This window comes from Pseudomyrmex gracilis, unplaced genomic scaffold, assembly GCF_002006095.1.
Source record: "Pseudomyrmex gracilis isolate BER0280 unplaced genomic scaffold, ASM200609v1 scaffold_35, whole genome shotgun sequence".
In the NCBI taxonomy this organism is placed as follows: Eukaryota; Metazoa; Arthropoda; class Insecta; order Hymenoptera; family Formicidae; genus Pseudomyrmex; species Pseudomyrmex gracilis.
In genome coordinates, this window is record NW_018020619.1 from 696756 (window position 1) to 717538 (window position 20783).

The following is a 20783-nucleotide window of genomic DNA, read 5'->3' on the forward strand; positions in this document are numbered from 1 at the left end:
GCATGCAATATAAAAAAAATTGTTCCTTTTAGCTATATACAGTTAATAAAAAAAGTAAGTTCAAGTCTATAATTTACTTTGATAATTGTGCAATACGCATAAAATTTATAAATTTAGAATATTTATTATTTATTATATAAAATGTATTTATATATACAAAATAAATAGTATAGATAAAAGGAGCAAGTGATGAAACGTGATTTTGAGACTCATGTTTGTGCGGTCCCCTCGTTGTCCATCGACGTGTCTTCCTCTGCTCCTGATCCTTCTCGGAAGCGGCCCAGCAGTCTGTGCGTAATCCCACATAGTCACGGCACTTTTTTCACTCGCGAAAACTTCACGCGATATACGCACAACACACACACACGCGTGAATTGAAATTTCACTCAAGTTTAAAGTTCGCACACTTTCAATCAGTATCGATTTTGTTTAAAATATAAGAATACAAAAACTTGGCAAAACGCGAATAATATCCGATAAAAAAAATTATTATACATATATTTGCGACTTGAAACTGTTTTTATAACGGGACGAGTTTCGGTTATTTACACCGCTGCTAGAATGTTTATATTGAGCGCCAGCCACCCATTGCTGCAGCGTCGATCTCTGCAACAGAAATAAAAATTTTTTCCTTATTGTATAGACGCAGGAGAAAAAACAAAAAAACTTGTGAACACATCAAACGTAAACGTTGTTTTCCTATCAAAATGTATACTTTTAAAAGATGAATAAGAATATTAATTAGCGTGTTACCACAGCGAGAGCGCGTGATGCTAATCACACATCAATGGGAACATCCGACGCTCGTGCATTTGCGCGCGAGACGATAACAATTGCGAAAATAAGAATCAAATCGAAAGAAGTTTCTCTCGCGTCGCGCGTCGGCCATTTTGTTCGCGCGCGTCTTCGCGGGAGCGCGAACGCCGGCCGCGAAACTATTACACCGCGAAACTCGCTGATTATTAGCGTTACTAACGAGTGCGCGACGCTAATTATACGTCACCGAGAACTCTGCGACGTGCACACGTACCGTTGATATTTGCGTGCGAGACGACGATGGAACAAACACAGGACGAATTTGAACGAAGTTCTGCTTCCGCGTTGCGCGCCCGCCACGACTGGCCGCTCTGTTGATCTCTCCGCGTATCGAAGCGCGCAATACTTCGAGAATCGAAGTATCGAATCGACTCGCGCGGCAAAGCGCGCTATTGGCCGCGTTCACTTTTCTGCCACTTGGTCGACGAGGGCGCTGTTTATCTTCATTACAGCGTGAAAATAGCGACCGGCAGTTCATGATATCACATTGTCAAAGCAGTGTGGGAATGGTGGTGGGATCGTCTCATTCTGTTTCATTCGTGGACGAGTATTCGTGGAAGTGCACATATGTGTGGAAGTTGCTCCGTAGATCGTCATAAATATGTGCTGTCAAACTAACCATGCCGAGACGTGTTAGTCATCGTGAGAACTAGATTCGTCGACGATCAATCAAAACATGGTCTCGATCATTAAAAATCAGTTGCTGAAACACTTGTCCAGGTATTTTACCCGTTCGTGTGATCGCGAGTTATTAACCTGAAGTGGACGACCTTTGCGATTCAAGTGATAAAAAAATTGCACTCTCCATGAGTCACACGTAGTCGCAATACGTTTCCCTGCGTTGTTTTTTTATCTTCGAAATCATCTGTCTCCTCGTGATCATTTGATTTTTTTTTTCCCTAACACATCTTGCGCTATTCTAACAGCAGGCATTGGCCGGTAGTTCATAGTTTGCACTTGTAATTAAGACGTGAGAGTTCGTCTTGAGATGCTGTGCGGGCCGTCTCATTGGCTACGCACTATCTTAAGATAAAACTTGGGACACAATCATCTCACATAGAAAAACGAACTATGAGCATCAGCCATAGGCATTTGCACATAACAGCTGAAAGTAATGAGAGAAAGTCCTCTTTTCCCTTTTTTTTTTTTTCATAAGCAATGCACTTTCATCATAAGTCATTGACAGATTTATTTCCTATTCCTACTTGTCAGAGTGAAAGTTTGTAAATAGCTGCAATATATGTACATATATGTGTGTACATCAATATAATAATTTTTATAGATGATATTTTTATAGATATATTTTTATAGACTTGAATCAATTGTAACATATATGTTAACAATAACAATACTCACACTAATATAATTAGCTATATAGTTAGCTTTTTATTGTGTCCTTGTGACAATGACTAATAACTGATGGCAATGACATGTATACATAGAGAGAAAAAAAGAGAGTTTGATATTCTTATAATATTCATATTGTAGGTTTACCAAGAATTTGTCTGCTGACAAGATAAATTTGAGCACATTTAAAGGTGAAGGAGAATTGACAAATTTGGAACTTGATGAAATAGTCCTTACTGATTTACTAGAGCTGCCATCGTGGTTAAGATTAACTAGTGCTTGGTGCAACAAGGTTTCATTTCGCATACAATGGACCAAACTAAAAAGTGTTCCTATCTTTTTGGTAAATTATAGTTTAACATTTACATATCAAAAAGGCATAATTTTTATTCTTATTGAATTAGGTTAGGTTATAAATAAAGTTGTTGTGTTAGTCATTTATTAAGATGCAAGTAAAGTAATTCTGTTAAATTGTTATGTTTGCAGAGTTTGGATGAGGTCCATATAGATGTAGAAACATGTGAGGACCTGAGAAGTATGTCTTCCCCACAGGGTATGTCATCATATGCAGGTCCTGCAAAATATTCTTTTATACATAAAGTAATTGATGGGATAACAGTAGCTGTTAACACTGTATTAGTTACATTTAAAAGTCCTGCATTCATCGCTTCAGTTCAGGTACGATATAAAAACCAAAAAAGATGCAGCACAAGAAAATTAATATGCAGTATATTTGTAAAAATACACTTGATGAACACTTCATTTAAAACTGCATTGCGTTATTTAGATGAATCGGATAATGGTGGAATCCAAGTCAGCAACATGGCAGCGTTGTGATCTCAGAACTACCAGATTAAAAGATCCCGATCGAGGACAGTTACTTATCTTTAAGGAGTTAGAATGGCAAACCGTTAGAATAGAGGCTCAAAGTACTAAGGATAAAAATCTGACGCCACTTCGTCTACTTACAAATCAAGCGAGATGCAGAATTACTATAAAGAAGAGAATTTCAGGTTTGTGTAAATTTGAATACTCGACGAATATGCGCGATTTGCGTCATTATTTTATTTATTTATTTTTTTATTTTTTTATCACTTTGCAGATTGCTTTGTCATGGGCTCCAGGCTGGTGATCATACTCGACGATCTTTTGTGGGTGCTAACGGATTCGCAGTTGAAAGCTGCTCTCTTGTTCCTCGATTCTTTGGGGGGTCTCATCGAGAAAGCCACCATTCTCGAGAGAAAAACGAAAGCTGCAAGAAAATTAGAAGTTCGTGCAGTTTATTTAAACCTAAATTTATTTTTGATTTGTAACAATTTTACTGATGTATCTTTTGTTTGTTTTGTAATTTAAGGTTTTACCGGAATATCAGGCTCAAATATCTCAACAAAGTAGAACAAAAAATCAGTACAATTCAGCGATATCAAAAATATTTACGAGATACGATGTTGTAGAGACGTCTTATCATTTTCTTTCGCAACGTATTGATCTTCATTTGTGCGACGATGCCGGCGGTGAGTTCGAAAATGACGCGTATGTGCGAAATACAATAGTTCTTATATTTTTTATATCCATCTTTTCTTACCAACAGGCGGTAGATCGTTATATCCCGAGCTGAAGGACGGCGGCGCGTTGCAAATTTCTTTAGTTAAATTTCAAATAGATTATTATCCGTATCACCTGGCCATGGCGGACAGGAAGCACTGGGCGAAATACAAGGAAAATGCTACACCCCACAGCCAGTGGTTGCAACAGTCGTTGAGCTCGTTTCGAACTCAGTTTATGGATCTCATAGATTCCAGTAGGACGCAACATTCTCCTCTAACAAGAAGTCAAGGAAACGTGACAAGTTCGTGTGCCATGTAGAACTACGTTAACATCCAATATCCAACGCGATTGAAGAATGCTAGAGAGAATCCGCATATTACCTTTTTGATTCTATTTGGAACAGGTGGCGGTGCAAAAAGCTCTGGGGAAAATGCGGAGAAGAGCAATCAGAATCAACAGAATCCGAACGCGACTCCTGCCGAGCCTAAGAAATCTCAGCATCCCAGTGGCAACCCGGTGAAGAATTACGTTTTGGAACAGCTCGCCAAACTAATGACAACGTGCATTATTATCAGGATTGACGACTTCACTTTGTACAAAGTGACAACAACGTCGCGCAACCCATTACCGAAGGAATTTATCACCGGTAATGTATATCTCTGATAATTATGCGTTCGGTTCATTTATTTATCTAATTTTTTTTTTATTGAAATACATAGTCCGGTTTCAATAATTTTGTTTTATTTAACAATTGCACAGCTCAAACGAGGAAAAAGCATACGCCAGGTATAACAGATTCGTAGTTAGATCGTAGTATATGTGTAAGTGTAGTGTTGCGCACAAACAGTTTGCGAAATATTGAATTTGATTATTTTAATCAGTAGCTTTATTTTTGCCCCAATTTTAAGATTTTATACATATTATATGTATTATAAAACTTATATATATTTTAATTTGAAATTAATATACAATTCAATATGTAATGTGTGCATTAACATCGAAAAAGATATTGATATTACATATTATTTGCAACTGTTTCTTAACTTTTTTATCGTTTAAAAACTACATCATAGTACATGAGATGTCAGTCTAATACAACAAAGTATTGCAACACAAACTCATCGCATGTATGAGACCAGATCTCTTTGGAAGTTGAATTGTTTTCAGAAATATTTACTTGAGGTTTTTTTAGGTGATCGCGACAGGTTCAGTCTTCCAGAAGATGTAACGATACTTCATGCCGAGTTTACTTATTACTATTATCCAGGAGACATTACTTTTCCATGTAAGCAGACGTGCGCATTATTATTTTTATTTTTTGACTTCAACACATTTTTGAATGACATCCGATCTTTCAGTGCCACCGCCTAAGTTTTATGTGCAGCTTAATCCGATTCAAGTGAATTTTGACGTTTGTTCGTGTCTTTGGTTCAATTCTTTCGCGCTGAATCTTCATCACTCTCTCATGGGAAAAGACAAGCAATTGAGCTCTTCGCGACTGATGTACTTTGACGTAAAAATAGAGGCTATACTTCCAAGAGTAAGTTAACACGTGACGGTTTATATTGCAAATTTGCACACATTGTCGTATTTTCGTTTGTTACCAAATATTTTTGTTTTCAGATAGTTTTTGAAAGTCAACAGGATTATCCGAATCAGAAAGACAGACCGAAGTCTCTGCATATTCAAACATCGAGAGCATCCATAACGAACGTCCGATCAACTGAGAGATCCTCAAAAGCGGATTTGGCACAGTGCCTGAATGCATTTCAGATGGGACAGATGTTTTTTGGCGCGGAATTTCCAAGTAAACCGGGAGATTTTCACGTGGTAACGGAGAAATTTCTAGCGCATTGCGGAGGTATACATTTGCTCTCTCGATTCTGCGAACATCGATATCATTTCTGTAAGATCGCCTCTTTGTCGACCTTCTGCATTCTGTTTGTTTTCTTTCTCAGGCACCGACAATATAAAGCAAACGCCGCCCAATTTCAGCAGCAATTCCGTGAACGAGCTGCTTCGTCAGCTGAATCGGGAGCTTTTATGGACGGAGGCGAAGGACGTGTGGTGTTGCAATTTGGAACCTGTGTGGGGCGATTTTCTCGGCGCGCGGGCCGTAGGTCAAAATCGACCCGTGCCGTTTCTAGACGCGTTTCCTCTGACGTTGTGGTGCCATTTCACCACAACGAACTCGTCGTCGACCACGGAGACGTCTTCAAGCGCCGATATTCACGGGCTGGCGTACATAAGCAATCTAGTTAGCGTGCAGATAAATCATTACCAGTACTTGTTTCTATTGAGATTGTCGGAGATACTCTCCGAGATGGCTGTTTACTTGGCTGTGGATTCGAATAAGATCTTGAAAGTCGAGAGCGGTGGATCGCTGATCATAGGAGCGTTGATACCGCAGGTCGAGGTGACATTTGTGATGCCGTCGCAAACACCTGGCAAAGAAAACTCGGGCGGTGATTTGGAATCTGTCGTGCCCGATTCGTCCAGTATAGCAGACGATATCGTTGGCTCGTCCGCAGTCGTCATGGGGAGCGGGCGAATCGATTTTAGCGCCAAGAGAATGAACACAAGTAACGACGTAGAGACACCTCAGAGCGAGGCTTCATCGATGCTGTCGATGGATTATTCGCACTCCGTGCCGGCGTCGCAGCCGGTTGTCACTTTCAAGCAAAACGGCACGAGAAAAGGCAATGAGGAGCGTCTAGCGAATACGATACATCACACTCTTCGATTAGAACCACAAATGGCAGAAGTCAGGCAATTGCCGCAACATTTGATCGGCGTCGGCGACGAGAGGAAACAAAGCGCAGAAGCTGCGCAGAAACATAACAAATCGGATTCAAACACACCTTTTATCCCAAATAATTTCAATGTTAATCTCTCGTCCATGAAAAAAGGACTCAGCAATCTGATGACATCGATTGATTTTTCGGCTCTGAAAGCCTCCCCGGAGGACGGCAGTAGCGACACGGTGTCAATAAGAAGCGACGTTAGCTCGGACAGTGAGAATTACGTTCTGGTGAGTCTTCAGGATCAGGGAAAATTCGACGCGCTGTTTGGCATTGATAATACGATTCGAATAACGACAGTGGAAGAAGCGACCGAAGTGGTGGAAGAAACACCGGATACGCAGAGTGAAAGATCAATGGACAGTGTATGCAAGAGAAAAGATATCGTAAGTAATTGTGAAAAAAAAAAAACAAATATCTTTCGGTGATAGTAGGAAACGGTCAAAATAAGAATTTTTTCTCCTCTGCAGGTTTCGATAGCAACGTTCAAGCTGTCGAAAGTCGAACTTATACAACAGTCTTGCGGCTATTCGTCTGTCATCAAAGTTCAAGTTTCTAACATCGACAATGACGAGTGCTCGTCCATTCCTTGGGATGAATTTCAGGTAAGCTAAATTTATGTATAACTTGAAAAGTGATTTACAAAATTATATACATATATATATCTATACATACACGTTATGCTATTATACAATAACATGTTTTTTTTTTTTTTAACAAAGTTTATTCTTAAATGTATACTGGGATGGAATTTCTTATCTTCTTTATTTTTTTTTACTATGGAATTTTTGTTGTCTTTTTTTTTCACATAATTCAGCTTATCAAACTGTGCTACATAAATGTTTACAATCTCTTTAGAAAATAAGATTTATTTGACGTTAAACTCGAAGACGTGTAAAATCTACACTACTTCTCTCGGATGTAATATTAAAGTTTATGACTGCGGTAAAGTTTTATGTTTTCACAAAACATTGGTAGCGTATTTTAGTCGTGATAAAAAGTTACTTCTTTCTCTTTCTCTCTCTCTCTCTGTGCATTACCGTAACGAAGAAAGACAATGCATCAAAGTTTTATGACTATAAGTTGTATTAAAAAACATGTTTTTCTACTTGTATATCTATTACATATTATAGTACATATATATATTTGAAATAGCGAGTTACTTATGCATAAGCTAATGATACTTGAGTAGTCTCGCAGTAATTTGCTCATTGTTTTTTAATATTACATACATATATATATATATATATATATAACTACTTGATATTATAAATGTATAATCATACAGAGTTTTGTCTCTTAACTTTTTTTGCATGCCTCTCCCGCGTCTCTCCTTCTCTTGTGAATGTTTTTATGTGGCACTTGTGGCAGGTCAAGAGAAAGGTATTCGCAATATTTCATTCATACATTAATTAAACTTTTAGATACACTGTACTGTATATATATATATAAAACCGCATGCGTTTGTGCTGTGCCAAATTACACTGTTATCACATTACATTGATGGATTTCGTGGGAATCCAAGTATGATGATAAAGTCTCACTAATATCTTTTAACGACGTAATAGTAACTTTTTTATTGCAAATGCGCAAAGGCACATGGTTTATTGTTGGCAGATGCGAATTTCCAGACGAAGTCGGCCGGATGTTATTTAAGTAGTAATTTACGTATGTGTAAGAATTATGTTATTTCACCATTTGTGTAGCAACGACGACCGAAAGCCAAGCGATTATATCAAATGTTTTACCGTCGTTTTAGTAATTTTTCCATATTTTTTGACGAAGTAATTTTACGAGTTTAGGAGATGGAGAAAAATTTGATTTTCTCTCTCGCTTCTAGTTTGTATATTTCTCACGCAGTTGACACAAATACATAAGTTTGAGACAATGATTAGATGTAGGTGAAACAAAATGTGTACGGCACGATATCGATTCTTGATTTTTCTCGCATTGAGCTTTGCAAGTGAACGGCAACGTGGTGCTAGGCATTGTGGATACACGTGTTGCTTGTTTTGTGCATTGTTATGGCTACTAATAATGCTTTTTTTATTAGACATGCATAAAATCGGAAATTAGTGCATTTATACGCTTTTGCATCTATATATATATATCTTTGTAACTTGTGTGCTAAATAGTTCGATTACCAAAGTGGCGTTTGAAATTTCTTCTCAATATATTTAATGTTTAACACGTTTTTTTAATAATTTTTTATAAATTTAATAATTGCGTTTCTTCAATTCTCTAAATTAAAGTTGATTCTACAAATTGCAACTGATCTCGTGACTCTCAATTAACGTGCGAATATTTTATCTAATTTCGCAAAACATTACAATTTGGCAATAAAATAAATGTAAGCTCAATATATTTAAAAGAAGAAAAACACTATTATGGTTGTTTTAGTTTCAAAACTTATGTAAATTTAATGCATTCTGTTTGATAGACCAAGTTCAGCTCGCGATCTCGAGGTTGGGTAGAATTACCGTCCGATTCTGACTGCAGATCACGTATTAAGCTACGTTTGGATCATTGTTTGAAAAATGCGGAAGATTCTCGTAGACTTTCGGACGCCGGTCAGAAAGCATCTCAGGATCACGCTAGATTGACCGAGCAAACCGCCATCACAACCGCCGTATCCCGTACGTCCGGCATCAATGTGCATGACAAAGAGAACGTTATGAATTTGTTCGAGGACAAGCTGGAAATGAAAGTCTCTAACATAGCAATGGCGTTGTCGATGAGTTCGGTGACGGGTCTGGCGGATCTGGCCGAGGACGAGATCATACCCAAACCGATTCCCATGCAAGTATGTGACAAAGTGAAACTGGCACTTGGAATGCAATCCTGTGATATTTATAGTTTTTGTTTTGGTATGATTTATCGCAAGTGGGAATTGTGTTATTTCAGATATACTTAGAAAATATATCATTGCGCTTAAACGAAGATCGTCCGCCAAATAACATAACTTCCCCGGGCCCGATCCCGATAGATTTGAACATATCAAAACTCAGGATAGAGCGCGACACGAGCGGCGTGTTTCACATCGAACCGGTTGGTGAGTAACGCTGTCGTTAATAAACAATTACGCGCCCAATTTGTTTCTGCCACTTGCCACAGAGTTGACCACAACCTGAGTTTACACTTAACTTTTCTTTACCGATCCTTATGCGATATTTTTACTCTTAGTTCTTATACATATTGCGCCTGTAAATATTTCATTGTACTTGTATAACTTGGTATATTATATTACATTACGTAGATTGTTACGCGCGCGCAAGTGGCAGAGTTTTTTCTGTTTAAAAGTAATTAATATTATATATTGCATAAATTGTTCTGTGCACCCAGGCGGCCTTTCGAATGTGAGCATTGATATTACACATGTAGACGAGTAGTTTTAGATCTCGCTGCTTCATTATTGCACACGGCTTAAAATATTGTTTAAAAACATGTACATATACAATATGCACATATATATATATATATATATATATATATATATATATTGTATGTATATATGTGAATAGAATATTGGTTGTACATTTATAAAAGAGAGTAAGCATGGAAGTCATGTGCACAAGAAAACTGGATAATTTATCAAAATATTATACTTCTTATTTCTCATTGTTATTAATCTTTTTTTGATACATTTTACATATTATTTGACTCATAAGAAAAATTCATATAACTTTTATACTGCACATATATTTGACATTAGTATAATCTACATCTTTTTTTTTTTCTATTACATTATAAATCATTTATGTTTTCTTTTATTGAATCTATTTAAAAACAAAAATCTACAAACAATTTTGTATTTTTTTGTTTTTGTGTTTTCTTCTTGGACTTCATAATTCGTAACACACATCCGGTTGGATCAACCTGAGATTTCCTTTTTCTAGTAACTCCAATAGACGAGAGCCATTTGAACGTGGCGTTATCGGGCGATAAAAATCACAAGAATGCGGAGTGCGAGATGGAATTGAACGCTCTACGACAATCTAGCAGACAATTAAAAATAGACAATGAAGAATTGAGACGTCGCATGGGAGCTCTGGAAAGACTGTCGGAGGAAAACGCGAAACTGATGCGCGCGAAAGAGGAATCGGATATGATAAAATCCCGTTTGAGCGTCGCCGAGGACGACATCGCTAACCTTCTGGAAGAAAAGAGAATCCTACACGAGACCATCTCGGAGCTGCAAAGGCAAAGACTGGAAAGTGGTTCCGGAGGTAGTAACAGAACTTCGTGGTCTATTAAGAGATAGCACACCAGTTGTTTCGATTGTTCTAAATGTTGCAGTTCCAATAAGTCATAAGTCATTTTATTTCTTCCCTATATCCACGAAAGAAAAGTTTTTTTTGATACATTTACGATAAAAATTACATGAACAATAACGCGACTTTTTTTTCTTCATTATTTTCTCGATATTTTTTGTCTTTATACATAGATTAACATGAGTTGAATGATGCTTGCTTGTTAATTATTTTGGAAATATTACAAGATCCGCAAATTTGTTTTTTAAACGCATTACTCTGCCGTACATTACATTAGTAACTGCCATTTGAGTATTTTGCTTAAAACGAAAATCACAATAAGAGTTACATGAATTTCGTGTGTGACGCGAACTTAAACGGAAGATGATATCAATTTTCTTACTACGATAGAGTGTGCAAGAGGATAAACTGCACTATTAATTAAATGATTTTGTTTTACACGTATATAGTTGGACATTAGTATTTCGGGTTTTTTTTTTTTTTTAATTTTTGACAAGTGATAAATCGCCTGTATATCCGCTTTTTTCAAAGTAGTATGACTGAAAGTTACATATTGTATATATTCTACGCATAAATTTTGTTACATATCTATACATATGCTTGATATAATATAGATATATGGCATACATATCCTTCTAAAATAAAGTGTAGTAGATATAGAATACTTCTGAACAAAAAAAAACGAAAGAATCTGTAAAATTGACAAAGACATCTGTTTAGTTCTCAATTTTAGCGCGGTGAAGTCTGTTGGTCAGTGTGTCAAAAAGTGCTTGTGTCAGAATATTTCAGAGGGATATGCGTGCGCACATATCGCGTGAAAGCAAAAGTCGCGCTAGTCAATACATCACGATTATATGCATATTGGTTTGACTTTCTGATTTATTATAGGTGATTTTGTGCATGTAAATGGTCCATGAGAGCGTTTTTGTAAAGCACAAAAAATTGATTTCGACTACAAGCGATGCAAAACATAGCAATGTATACTAGTTGGAGCCTACAGATAGACTGTTCCAAGTGGGAATTGTGACCTCATAATATCGCATTTCATCGTATACATATATACAACATACATAATTTTCTAATTGACTGATTTAAATAGTTCATCGCGAGTGATGAAAATTATAATAATAATAACAATACACACGCGGTGTGTGTATGTATGTGTGGGTGCGTGCGTGCGTGCGTGCATGCATGCGTGCGTGTGTGTGTGGGTGCATTACGTGATGGAACGTTCCAATAAGACTGTATAAAATTCGGAGATATTGGTTTAATAATAGTCGCACTCTAGAGCCCTCGCAGGGCACTTTGTATAAAAACAGCCAGTTGTTTCGATGAACTTTTAGAGAAAGAGGAATTGTGAGATTCGACAAAAATCGACATACGGTTCTTGGAACGCAAATCCGTCAGTTGTTGGCAATCGGTCCCGGATAATAGCTTTTTTAGAGTTTGATTTCGATAAGAAATTTAGTTTCTACTGATGGATTGCTGGCCGATCCTAACATACAAACGGAAAGTATTTTTTTAGCGCATGCGACGAAATACACACGATGCAATTGAAGTTTCTTTCACAATGTGTATAAATTTCCGCTCTGAGTGTATACATCTCTTATAGATATGTATTTCCATTTGTACACAGTTCCAAGAGGTGCGCGTTCCCTTGACAAATATTCTCTAACGAATCTAAAAACATTGCGACAAGATATCGTTTACGTTTCTGTGTGATGATGTACAGTATTGTTTAAAAGATAGTGCAATAAGATTCTGGTTACCTAATATTTGACCAGCGAACGCGATGGCCGAAGTTGTTATGACAGAAATGTTGCAGCGTAGAGAAAAGAAGAAGAAGCAAAAGTTTTTGTTACTTCAGGTTACAGATAAACTTTTTATGATGCACATATCATACATACGTTATAAAACTTGTGCTTACATATATATAAATATCTTGATAACAGTATACTGCAAAAACAAAATCATTTTTGCAGTTTGATTTAATTATTAATGATATTTTTTCACGTCTGATTTAAGTCAACTTCCTCAAGTTTGTTCATACACGATTCCTTTCTCAGAAACTTAACTTACGCATTAGTGCCACACACGTTTTCATTGCGTGTAAGAGAATTGTGCTAAAGTTATTTTAAATCTTTAGATTTAATTGCAAAGACTTTATTTGTTTTTAGGAAATAAACTCGTATATATTACGTTTTGATATCATATGTTATGGAGAATTTTTTATGTATACTTTTCAAGTTTAGACAAAGGTTGGTTCTTTCTTCCAGTTTTTAAGTTGTATGTTTATACACATAAGGGCGCTTTAATAATTTATACCAAATATATATATATAAATACATATAGTAAAATAAAGACATAATCTAATTAAACAACTGCAAGTGCTATGAGTAGAACTGTGTATCGAAGGAAATTGCTTTGTGAAACACAAAGCCTAAGACATTTTATTCTTCCTTTATATACTTTTAGACAATTAGTTATATTATGTAACAGAATTAGATTAGATCTCGTTTATTACATGTAATATATTTATACAAACTTGAGGAAGTTGACAAACATGATGGACTATTTGTACAATAATTTAACACTACCACGTGGTTAAAAAAAAGTATGTTTTACAGTTATATGTGTTAGAATTATTTAGATTTTATACAAAAAAACCATATGTGCACGCGTTAAAATTTTATGTATACCGTATGTGCACACTGACGGTTTTTTATGATACATATATTTCTATATTGTTGAATTTTTAATATGTTGTTACTTTTTATTTTAGCCTTGTATGGTGTGCAAATCTCGAATTAATACGTTCGCGTCGAGTTTGACACTGTCACAGCGAGATAAGATTCCTTGCGAGGCAACGTGTTTGATTCCATATCTAATACTTGCATAACTTTTGCGCTAGTTACTCTAGTTAGTAATATTTCAAAAACAAAAAACAAAAAATGTCGCATACACGTGCATATATATATATATATATATATATATATATATACACACACAAATAAAATGCAATACATATGTACGTATGTGTATGTCGCATCTAAATATATATTATATAATAAAAATTAATCATGCAATTTACGCGTGAGTAACGGTACCATTTCGTAAATTGATATCGTGTGTCAGAGCGATACTAATGTGATCACACAGTCTGAGATAACGATACGTGCAGCCATAATTTACGAAATGAACCTATTTTATATATATTAGCAGAAAATAATAGTGCATATTTCAAAAATTGTCACTTAGAATATTAAAATACTAAGAAAGTCCTAAAAAAAAAATGGGTTGTGCAATTTCCAACTTGTTCGAGCGAGAAGAAGCGGGAAGCAAAATTGATTTGCAACAAATGTTTGTGCCGTGTTTTTGCTGTTTATTCCCAGCAGCTTGTTTTTATTGCATAATGTGTTGTAAAATAATTATCAGATGATTTAACTGTGTTTTACACGATTATACAACAGAACGGGAATACGCCCAATGTCATTCAACGTACAACTTATTTGCGAATATTATTGCATAGCTTTAGTTGCTTCTTGAATATTATACAACAATACATGTGGCATATTTGGGTGAAATGTTTTCGCTAACTGTATATTTTAGAATAATACGTTAACAACAAGATGTAAAATGTGTTATTGTGATTAGTAACGAAGATATTAGCGTGTACGAATTATTATTTTATACGAATATTTGGCAATATGCGTACATATATATATATATATATATATGTGTATATCACATTTTCAAGTTTGTATTGTGACAATGACGTGATGCTGTTGTTAGTTCGATGTGTATTGACAACAAAAAATTGTACGGATAAAAAAAATTCAATAATTATATCTTTTTTAGCTTTTGTGGGATTGACAAAAGTGATAGCCAAAATGTAATTTTATCTCTTTAAAAAATGTAAAGAGACTAAAAACATAACTTTCTCAATAAAGTTATTACAAAGTCGCAGAGAAGATAAAGCGAGATCCTATTTTATGTCCGTTCCACTGTCTACTTCCTTTATTGTATTATTTTTTAAATTATATTATTATTTAATATGACATATATATATGTGTGTGTGTGTGTGTGTGTGTATAATTTAATTATTAAGTAATTTCACTATAGAGAGCATCACATTTTAGTTTAAATAAACCGCCGCAGGAGCAGCATACGCAACCGAAGTCTGTGACTAATTACACGCTGTCAATTATAACATATGTTTAATATAAACCATGTGTTTGTATAAAATGTATATCTGACTCACGTATTTGATACACGATGATTAATCGCAAATTGCGGCGGGAAACGAAAATTAATTAATTTGCGAGAGAAAAACACAAGGTCTAAATACATTTTGTACGAGAATTGAGAGAAAAGCCCCGAATAATTTTATATAAAATGAAACGATATCACGTGTGCGTGATGTAAAAAGGAAATAGAACGATATACAAGTAAATGCGACACCAGTTCTAACTCGCCACTTATAACTGACGCGCGTTTCGCGCCGCGCATGCGCCAAAGAATCGGAGCTCGGTGCGGACACTGACGAGAATCGTGCGAGCGGCAGCACACCACGTCGAGGTAATTGACACCGATGATCGGATTCGACTGAGCGAATTCGTGTTTGGATTTGGATTTTGTGTGTGCGGCAGAGCAAGGCGACCAAAAAAAGGAGTCACCGTGGGATTCGCAGCTGAGCGAGGTACGTAAACCACAACACAACACACTATACACAACCTGGAATAACACGCGAAAAAAACGGGAGCCAAGAGTGGCTCGAAGAGTGGGATTTCTCAATATTGTTGTGCTCGCGTGGAACGGCCCGATTCGCGAGCCGACTTACAGTTTCAGTTTGGCTGTAACGCTTGTCGTTAGTTTGTTGCCAAGAAGTATTTCGATTGAACTGAACGCAAAACCGATCTCTCTTGCTCCGATTGCAATCATGTTCCGTACAAAATGGTAAAGTTCGTCCATTCCCACCTTTTAGATAAAACGCGCAAATTTCAATTGTTTGAAGCGCGTGAAGTTTTCGCAACAAAATCGATTTTTGATAGCCATTAGCAGAATTACAAAAACCGTCTGATCTCTCTGTTTTTTTCAGCAAGGAGCACGATCACTCATCGTTTTACAAGTTCTTACAAATGGAGCACAACCATAAGAATCTAGACTGCTACTTCTTCTACTATTCTACATGCAAGAAGGTAGGTGAATCCATTCGGGATTAATCGAAGAGCTTTGCTCTCATGTCGCATTGATTTCTATTTGATGTTGCTCCGAAAGTTCGTGATTGTGCCATATTGTGCCGACGATTCGCGAGATCGTCGAGGTTAGGTCAGCCATTTTGATGCCATGTTGACAGAAATTTCTGAACTATAGAGTTTGAATAGAAACGTGTATGTATGTGTGATGTAATTTAATTTGACTATCATATTTGCTAAATATAGGAATTCCTTACATTTATTGTATATATATAATATATTAATTTTTTATACCATTTGATGATTTACTTACAAATGCAGATATCTTGCATAAATTATTATATTATTACATATATATAACCTCATAGAGCATATATAACAAAGCAAATATATTTATCTAAGTATGTGCATGACTATGTTATTTTGTTATTTTATTATATGCACATAGATAATTTATTCTGATGTTTACGAAACACATTATACGATAAAGACATATATTGCATGGCGTCATATACTTATAAAAATACTGGATGAATATTATTTAGTGCAATATTTCAGAAACATTTATATACAAACTATACTACTGTATTGTTTTGATTTGTCAAATGCAGTATTTAATATTATATTTTGGTACTGCAAATATAGTATATACAATATTCTTTTGTACTTTTTCTAGATTATGTTTATTTGTTTCAATTGTTGGACACTTTTGTATTTTTAAATTTCTGTTTTTATAGGGTGACTTCTGCCCATATAGACATGAACCGGCTGCTCTGGGTTGTGAAACTATTTGTACATATTGGCAGCAAGGAAACTGCCTCAATGAACATTGTAATTTCAGACATATGGAGTTAAAGGTAAATTATCTTCATAATATGCATATTTTTCTGCATTTGTTGGACTTGCAATGTAATTTGTGTTAATAAATTTAGAAAAATCGCAAATCAATCCCCTGTTATTGGGAGAAACAACCTGGAGGATGCAGAAAGCCACATTGTCCATTTATGCATACGAGTCCACGTACAATTACCAGTGATCCAATCACTCCTGTTAAGACCACAGAGGTAGCAACCAAGTCTCCGAATCAGGAATGGCTCAATCGTCAAGGTAAGTCCCATTTACATTTCGAAAAAATTAATTGTATTAGAAAGCGACTAAGTAATGATTATCGACGAACGTTCTAACTCTGCTTTATTTTGTAAAGATGATGCAAAGTACGACGGCAGTAGTACTACCGAATCGGACCAAGGTAGAGGAAACAGCGAAGCCGGTAGTTTTATCGGCAGCCCCGCCGTCGACCCTCTCATCGTTAAATTTGAAGAAGGTATGAGGCTTTACTAGCCCCCCCGTCCATCTTTCAACGTACATTATCTTACGTCAGCTACTCTCTCTCTACCGCATAGCTTGCAAACAAATATGAATCTTCCGAATGCGCTCGGTATCCCGAAGAGCCTGACGATCCCCAACAATCCTAACAGTCTCAACATTCCCGGTAACATCAACGTCACAAACAACATAAACATCCCGCCGCCCACCAACTCACAATCCTCTCCCTGCCATCACACGATATCGTATCCGCATCATCAGCAAAATTTACACACGCATTCCCCGGGGCAGTCTCTGTCGTCACTGCAAAATCAACAGAGCTCCCCGCTCCTCCAGCAACCGCCGTACACGCCGATTCACTCGCAGCAAACTACACAGCCTCAGACCTCCCGATTTCCCTTCCCGTTTCTCGGTATAACGTCGTATAGGAGATTCTAAAACAAACAAATAAAAAAAAAAAAAACAATTTTTGACGGAAGAGCTGCTGCAGTAGTTTTTGCGACGACGTATGTGTATGGTTTTCCTTCGTCCGTCATCCGCGCGACAGAAAAATACTTTCGCAAGAATTCACGTACGTTATTTAAGAACCTTCTAGAGAACTTCACGACGGAGTTTCTGTTGCGTATACATCCTCAAAATAAATAACCTAACGTATTTCGACAAGAAAAAAAACCTCCGAAAAAAAGAAACAATAAAACGATGAGTTATTGCGAAAGTATTGTTCTGCCTTCTCTATAGAAACTGTGTAAAGTAATACCACACACGTGTATATCTTTCTAGTAACGATACGTAACACGGAAGTCTTGTGTCAATCTTAATAAGTGTATAATAATTGATTCACGCCGTTATAGATATATACGTACCATTTCCGACACTTAATCGACCTCCACTCTCTTTGACTTGTGTTTCATCATCGAGTTTTCATTGATCGAGCCGATATATAAGTTGCAACTAATGACGAAAAAAAAAAAAAAATCATTCAAACGCCATTGTGAATCGCAGAGTTTATATCAAGGGTTCTCTTATTGCGGCGATCACGCGGCTTATACACACAACACACACATACACACACACACACACAAACACACACACACACACGAGCTTATTTATGTGTTTCACGACATTCGTGTGTTGTCACGGGAGCGTGTAAATACGGAAAGACCCAAATTTTATCGAGTATCGAGTCGACGCTTTTTTAGAGATTGGCACTTTTAATCGCGTTATAACCAATATCGCCAATGGCGTGCGTATTTAATCTAATCTCATCTGAAACGTTGCATTAATCACGAAAAAAAATTGAATATCGATTTTTGCAGGGGCTGCTATACCTGTAAACTTTGCCTAAAGTAGCCCTCCTAATTGCCTATGGCTATCTTTCTCCGACACTGTGGTGCAATCCGGCTCGAATTATCGGAATGATCTAAGTTAAGAGAAAAACGAGGTTCAAGTTAAGAGAGAGAGAAAGAGAAAGAGAGAGAGAGAGACGAGGAGTTCAAGTGTGTTTCTTCGTCGGTGTATGCACAGCACGATATAATATCGCGATGAAATCGTGCGCGAAACGAAGAAGAAGATAGCTATGGGTCGCTGCTTTACCACACACACACAAAACCAAAAAAAAGTTTTTGCATTCACACAGATCTACATATATATATATACATATTGCTTGCTCTGAGCTGCGAAAGATCCGAATATTTATCATGTTAATAATCCGACTTGTAACACGACGAGTGAACCCTGCTCATCATCATCTTACATTTGCGTCTTTGATGTGAGAGAGTGCTAGCGCGCATCTAGGAAATTGATTTTTAAATATTATACCCAGATGCACACACACACATACACACAGACTTGCGTTACGTTCCCGACCTAATGTGTGACCGATCGCAGGAACATTCGAGGTATATATACATATATGTAGCGTACAAATGTCCGTTTAACTGACATATATATACACATGTATAATATGTGTACATATATATCCGTCTAATATAAAGGAAAGAAAGAGAAGACCTATGCGTTTTATCGGTCACGTTTTGGGTTGAGATAAGTGCAATGACGAGAGTGATAAGAAATAATTGAGAGAGAATTATGTCCGAATACAGCATGTATGCTTTCTTTGGTATCATGTATTTTATTACTAATTATTATTATTATTATTAATATTATGTGCGTGAGATTGTGAAAGAGAAGAAGGGAAAGAAATTGAAAGTTAGAACGAAAGAGAGAAAACGGTAAGAATGTGAACACGGTGGAGAGAATGTGTGAGTGATTGGATTAGAAAAAAAAAAAAAAAAAAACAAAACAAAAGGAAGAAGAGAGTTTAACGAATTTAATCGAAAGAAAAAAAATAATAAAATATTCACGCGCGAAAAAAAAATATTTATGTAAAAAGATTCCAACCGCGTCCTAGCCTTGTGTTTTACGCGTGCGCGAATAATAATGCCTTCATATGTTTTGGCTTCTCTCACGTGAATTTGATGAGAATCTTCGGGACGAGATCATCACAGATTCTCCCATGCCTGCATCGGACGATAATTGTGCAAATTTTCGCAGGCCACTACGATCCTTGCTACAGGTTTACGGGGAAATTTATAAGAAAGGAGAAAAAATAATTTAGATGCAAAACGTGAGTCTCAAACGACGTCTTTCAACGCTCCGAAAACAAAAATAACAAAAAGAAAAAAAAACGTTCGGACTATTCGGCTGGAGCTTATTTTCCGCGTAACAATGTTAAAATGAGCGAGGTTGTTTGTTGCATGCACATCGAAAAAAAAAAAAAAACAGTAATGACAACCGTCGGGAAAACACAAAATTATTACAGATTCACGTTTTTGACAAAGTTTTTCGTATGCTAATAGGATATTGATTGAGGCGCTAAGAAAACGGAAATTATATAGGAAGTGTGACATTCTAAAAACAAGTGTGTTGACAAACTTTTGTGACACAAAAAGAGTTTTGGTGAGAAAATTTTTGTCCTTGCTTTACAAGCAAGTTCGTTTGCTCTTAGCGCCTCAATTGCTCTGTGTCGCACGTTTGGTCTTGCAGGTCCGTTTATATATATATATATATTATACATATAGGCAAGCGGAGAAAAATTTAGAATATATTTAATTGTATGTTTATTTATCAAATCATATTGATCTTGCACACTGGTAAAAATTTCGATAATCGGAGGAAAAAGTCCCACACGGAGTTAGATATGCGACGTAGGTGATCAACTTTTACAACAGTAATACGTATCGCAAATTATACGGCCGAATCTACAGAAATAAAAAAAAAAGGTGTTGGATGATAGGACGCGAAGTGATATTGAGAATAAAAACTAAATTATTTTCTGGGGGATGTCTCGTTGAGTTTGTTGTTTTTTTTTCCGGGATTTCTTTCGTGCGATAGACACACACTTGAATGATGATGTCGGGCGCGCGTCCTATCGTTATAAAAAAAAAAAAAAAAAAAAAAAAAAAAAACAAAACAAAAGG

The 20783-nt window shown here is 36.3% G+C and overlaps 2 protein-coding genes across 6 annotated transcripts in view; both read left to right on the top strand.

Moving 5' to 3' along the window:
- Positions 1-1366: 1366 nt before the first annotated feature.
- Positions 1367-13759, top strand: LOC109852759 (UHRF1-binding protein 1). 4 transcript variants are annotated; one of them, XM_020424216.1, is made up of 19 exons: positions 1367-1536; positions 2305-2506; positions 2650-2841; positions 2951-3176; positions 3266-3432; positions 3518-3677; positions 3755-4012; positions 4115-4357; positions 4471-4497; positions 4904-4996; positions 5070-5251; positions 5335-5572; positions 5670-6898; positions 6983-7117; positions 7884-7895; positions 8953-9315; positions 9417-9564; positions 10409-10738; positions 11672-13759. In XM_020424216.1, exons 1-19 carry the CDS (start codon positions 1493-1495, stop codon positions 11698-11700), a joined length of 4278 nt encoding a protein of 1425 aa, XP_020279805.1. In that variant the 5' UTR covers positions 1367-1492; the 3' UTR covers positions 11701-13759. The 4 variants fall into 4 exon arrangements, with proteins under 4 accessions (XP_020279805.1, XP_020279804.1, XP_020279806.1 ...); XM_020424215.1 differs by having other exon boundaries at positions 10409-13759; XM_020424217.1 differs by lacking the exon at positions 7884-7895 and having other exon boundaries at positions 10409-13759.
- A 1544-nt stretch (positions 13760-15303) lies between these two features.
- The window catches only part of LOC109852780 (zinc finger CCCH domain-containing protein 11A-like), a 13353-nt gene continuing 7873 nt past the window's right edge, over positions 15304-20783 (top strand). The window contains exons 1-5 of one of the 2 annotated variants that reach the window (XM_020424261.1): positions 15304-15482; positions 15882-15981; positions 16716-16835; positions 16911-17085; positions 17183-17302. In XM_020424261.1, coding sequence (XP_020279850.1) covers positions 15922-15981; positions 16716-16835; positions 16911-17085; positions 17183-17302 — 475 coding nt within the window. In that variant the 5' untranslated portion in view covers positions 15304-15482; positions 15882-15921. Of the gene's footprint in view, positions 15483-15551; positions 15740-15881; positions 15982-16715; positions 16836-16910; positions 17086-17182; positions 17303-20783 lie in introns of those variants that run through there. The other variant, XM_020424260.1, reaches the window with a different exon arrangement.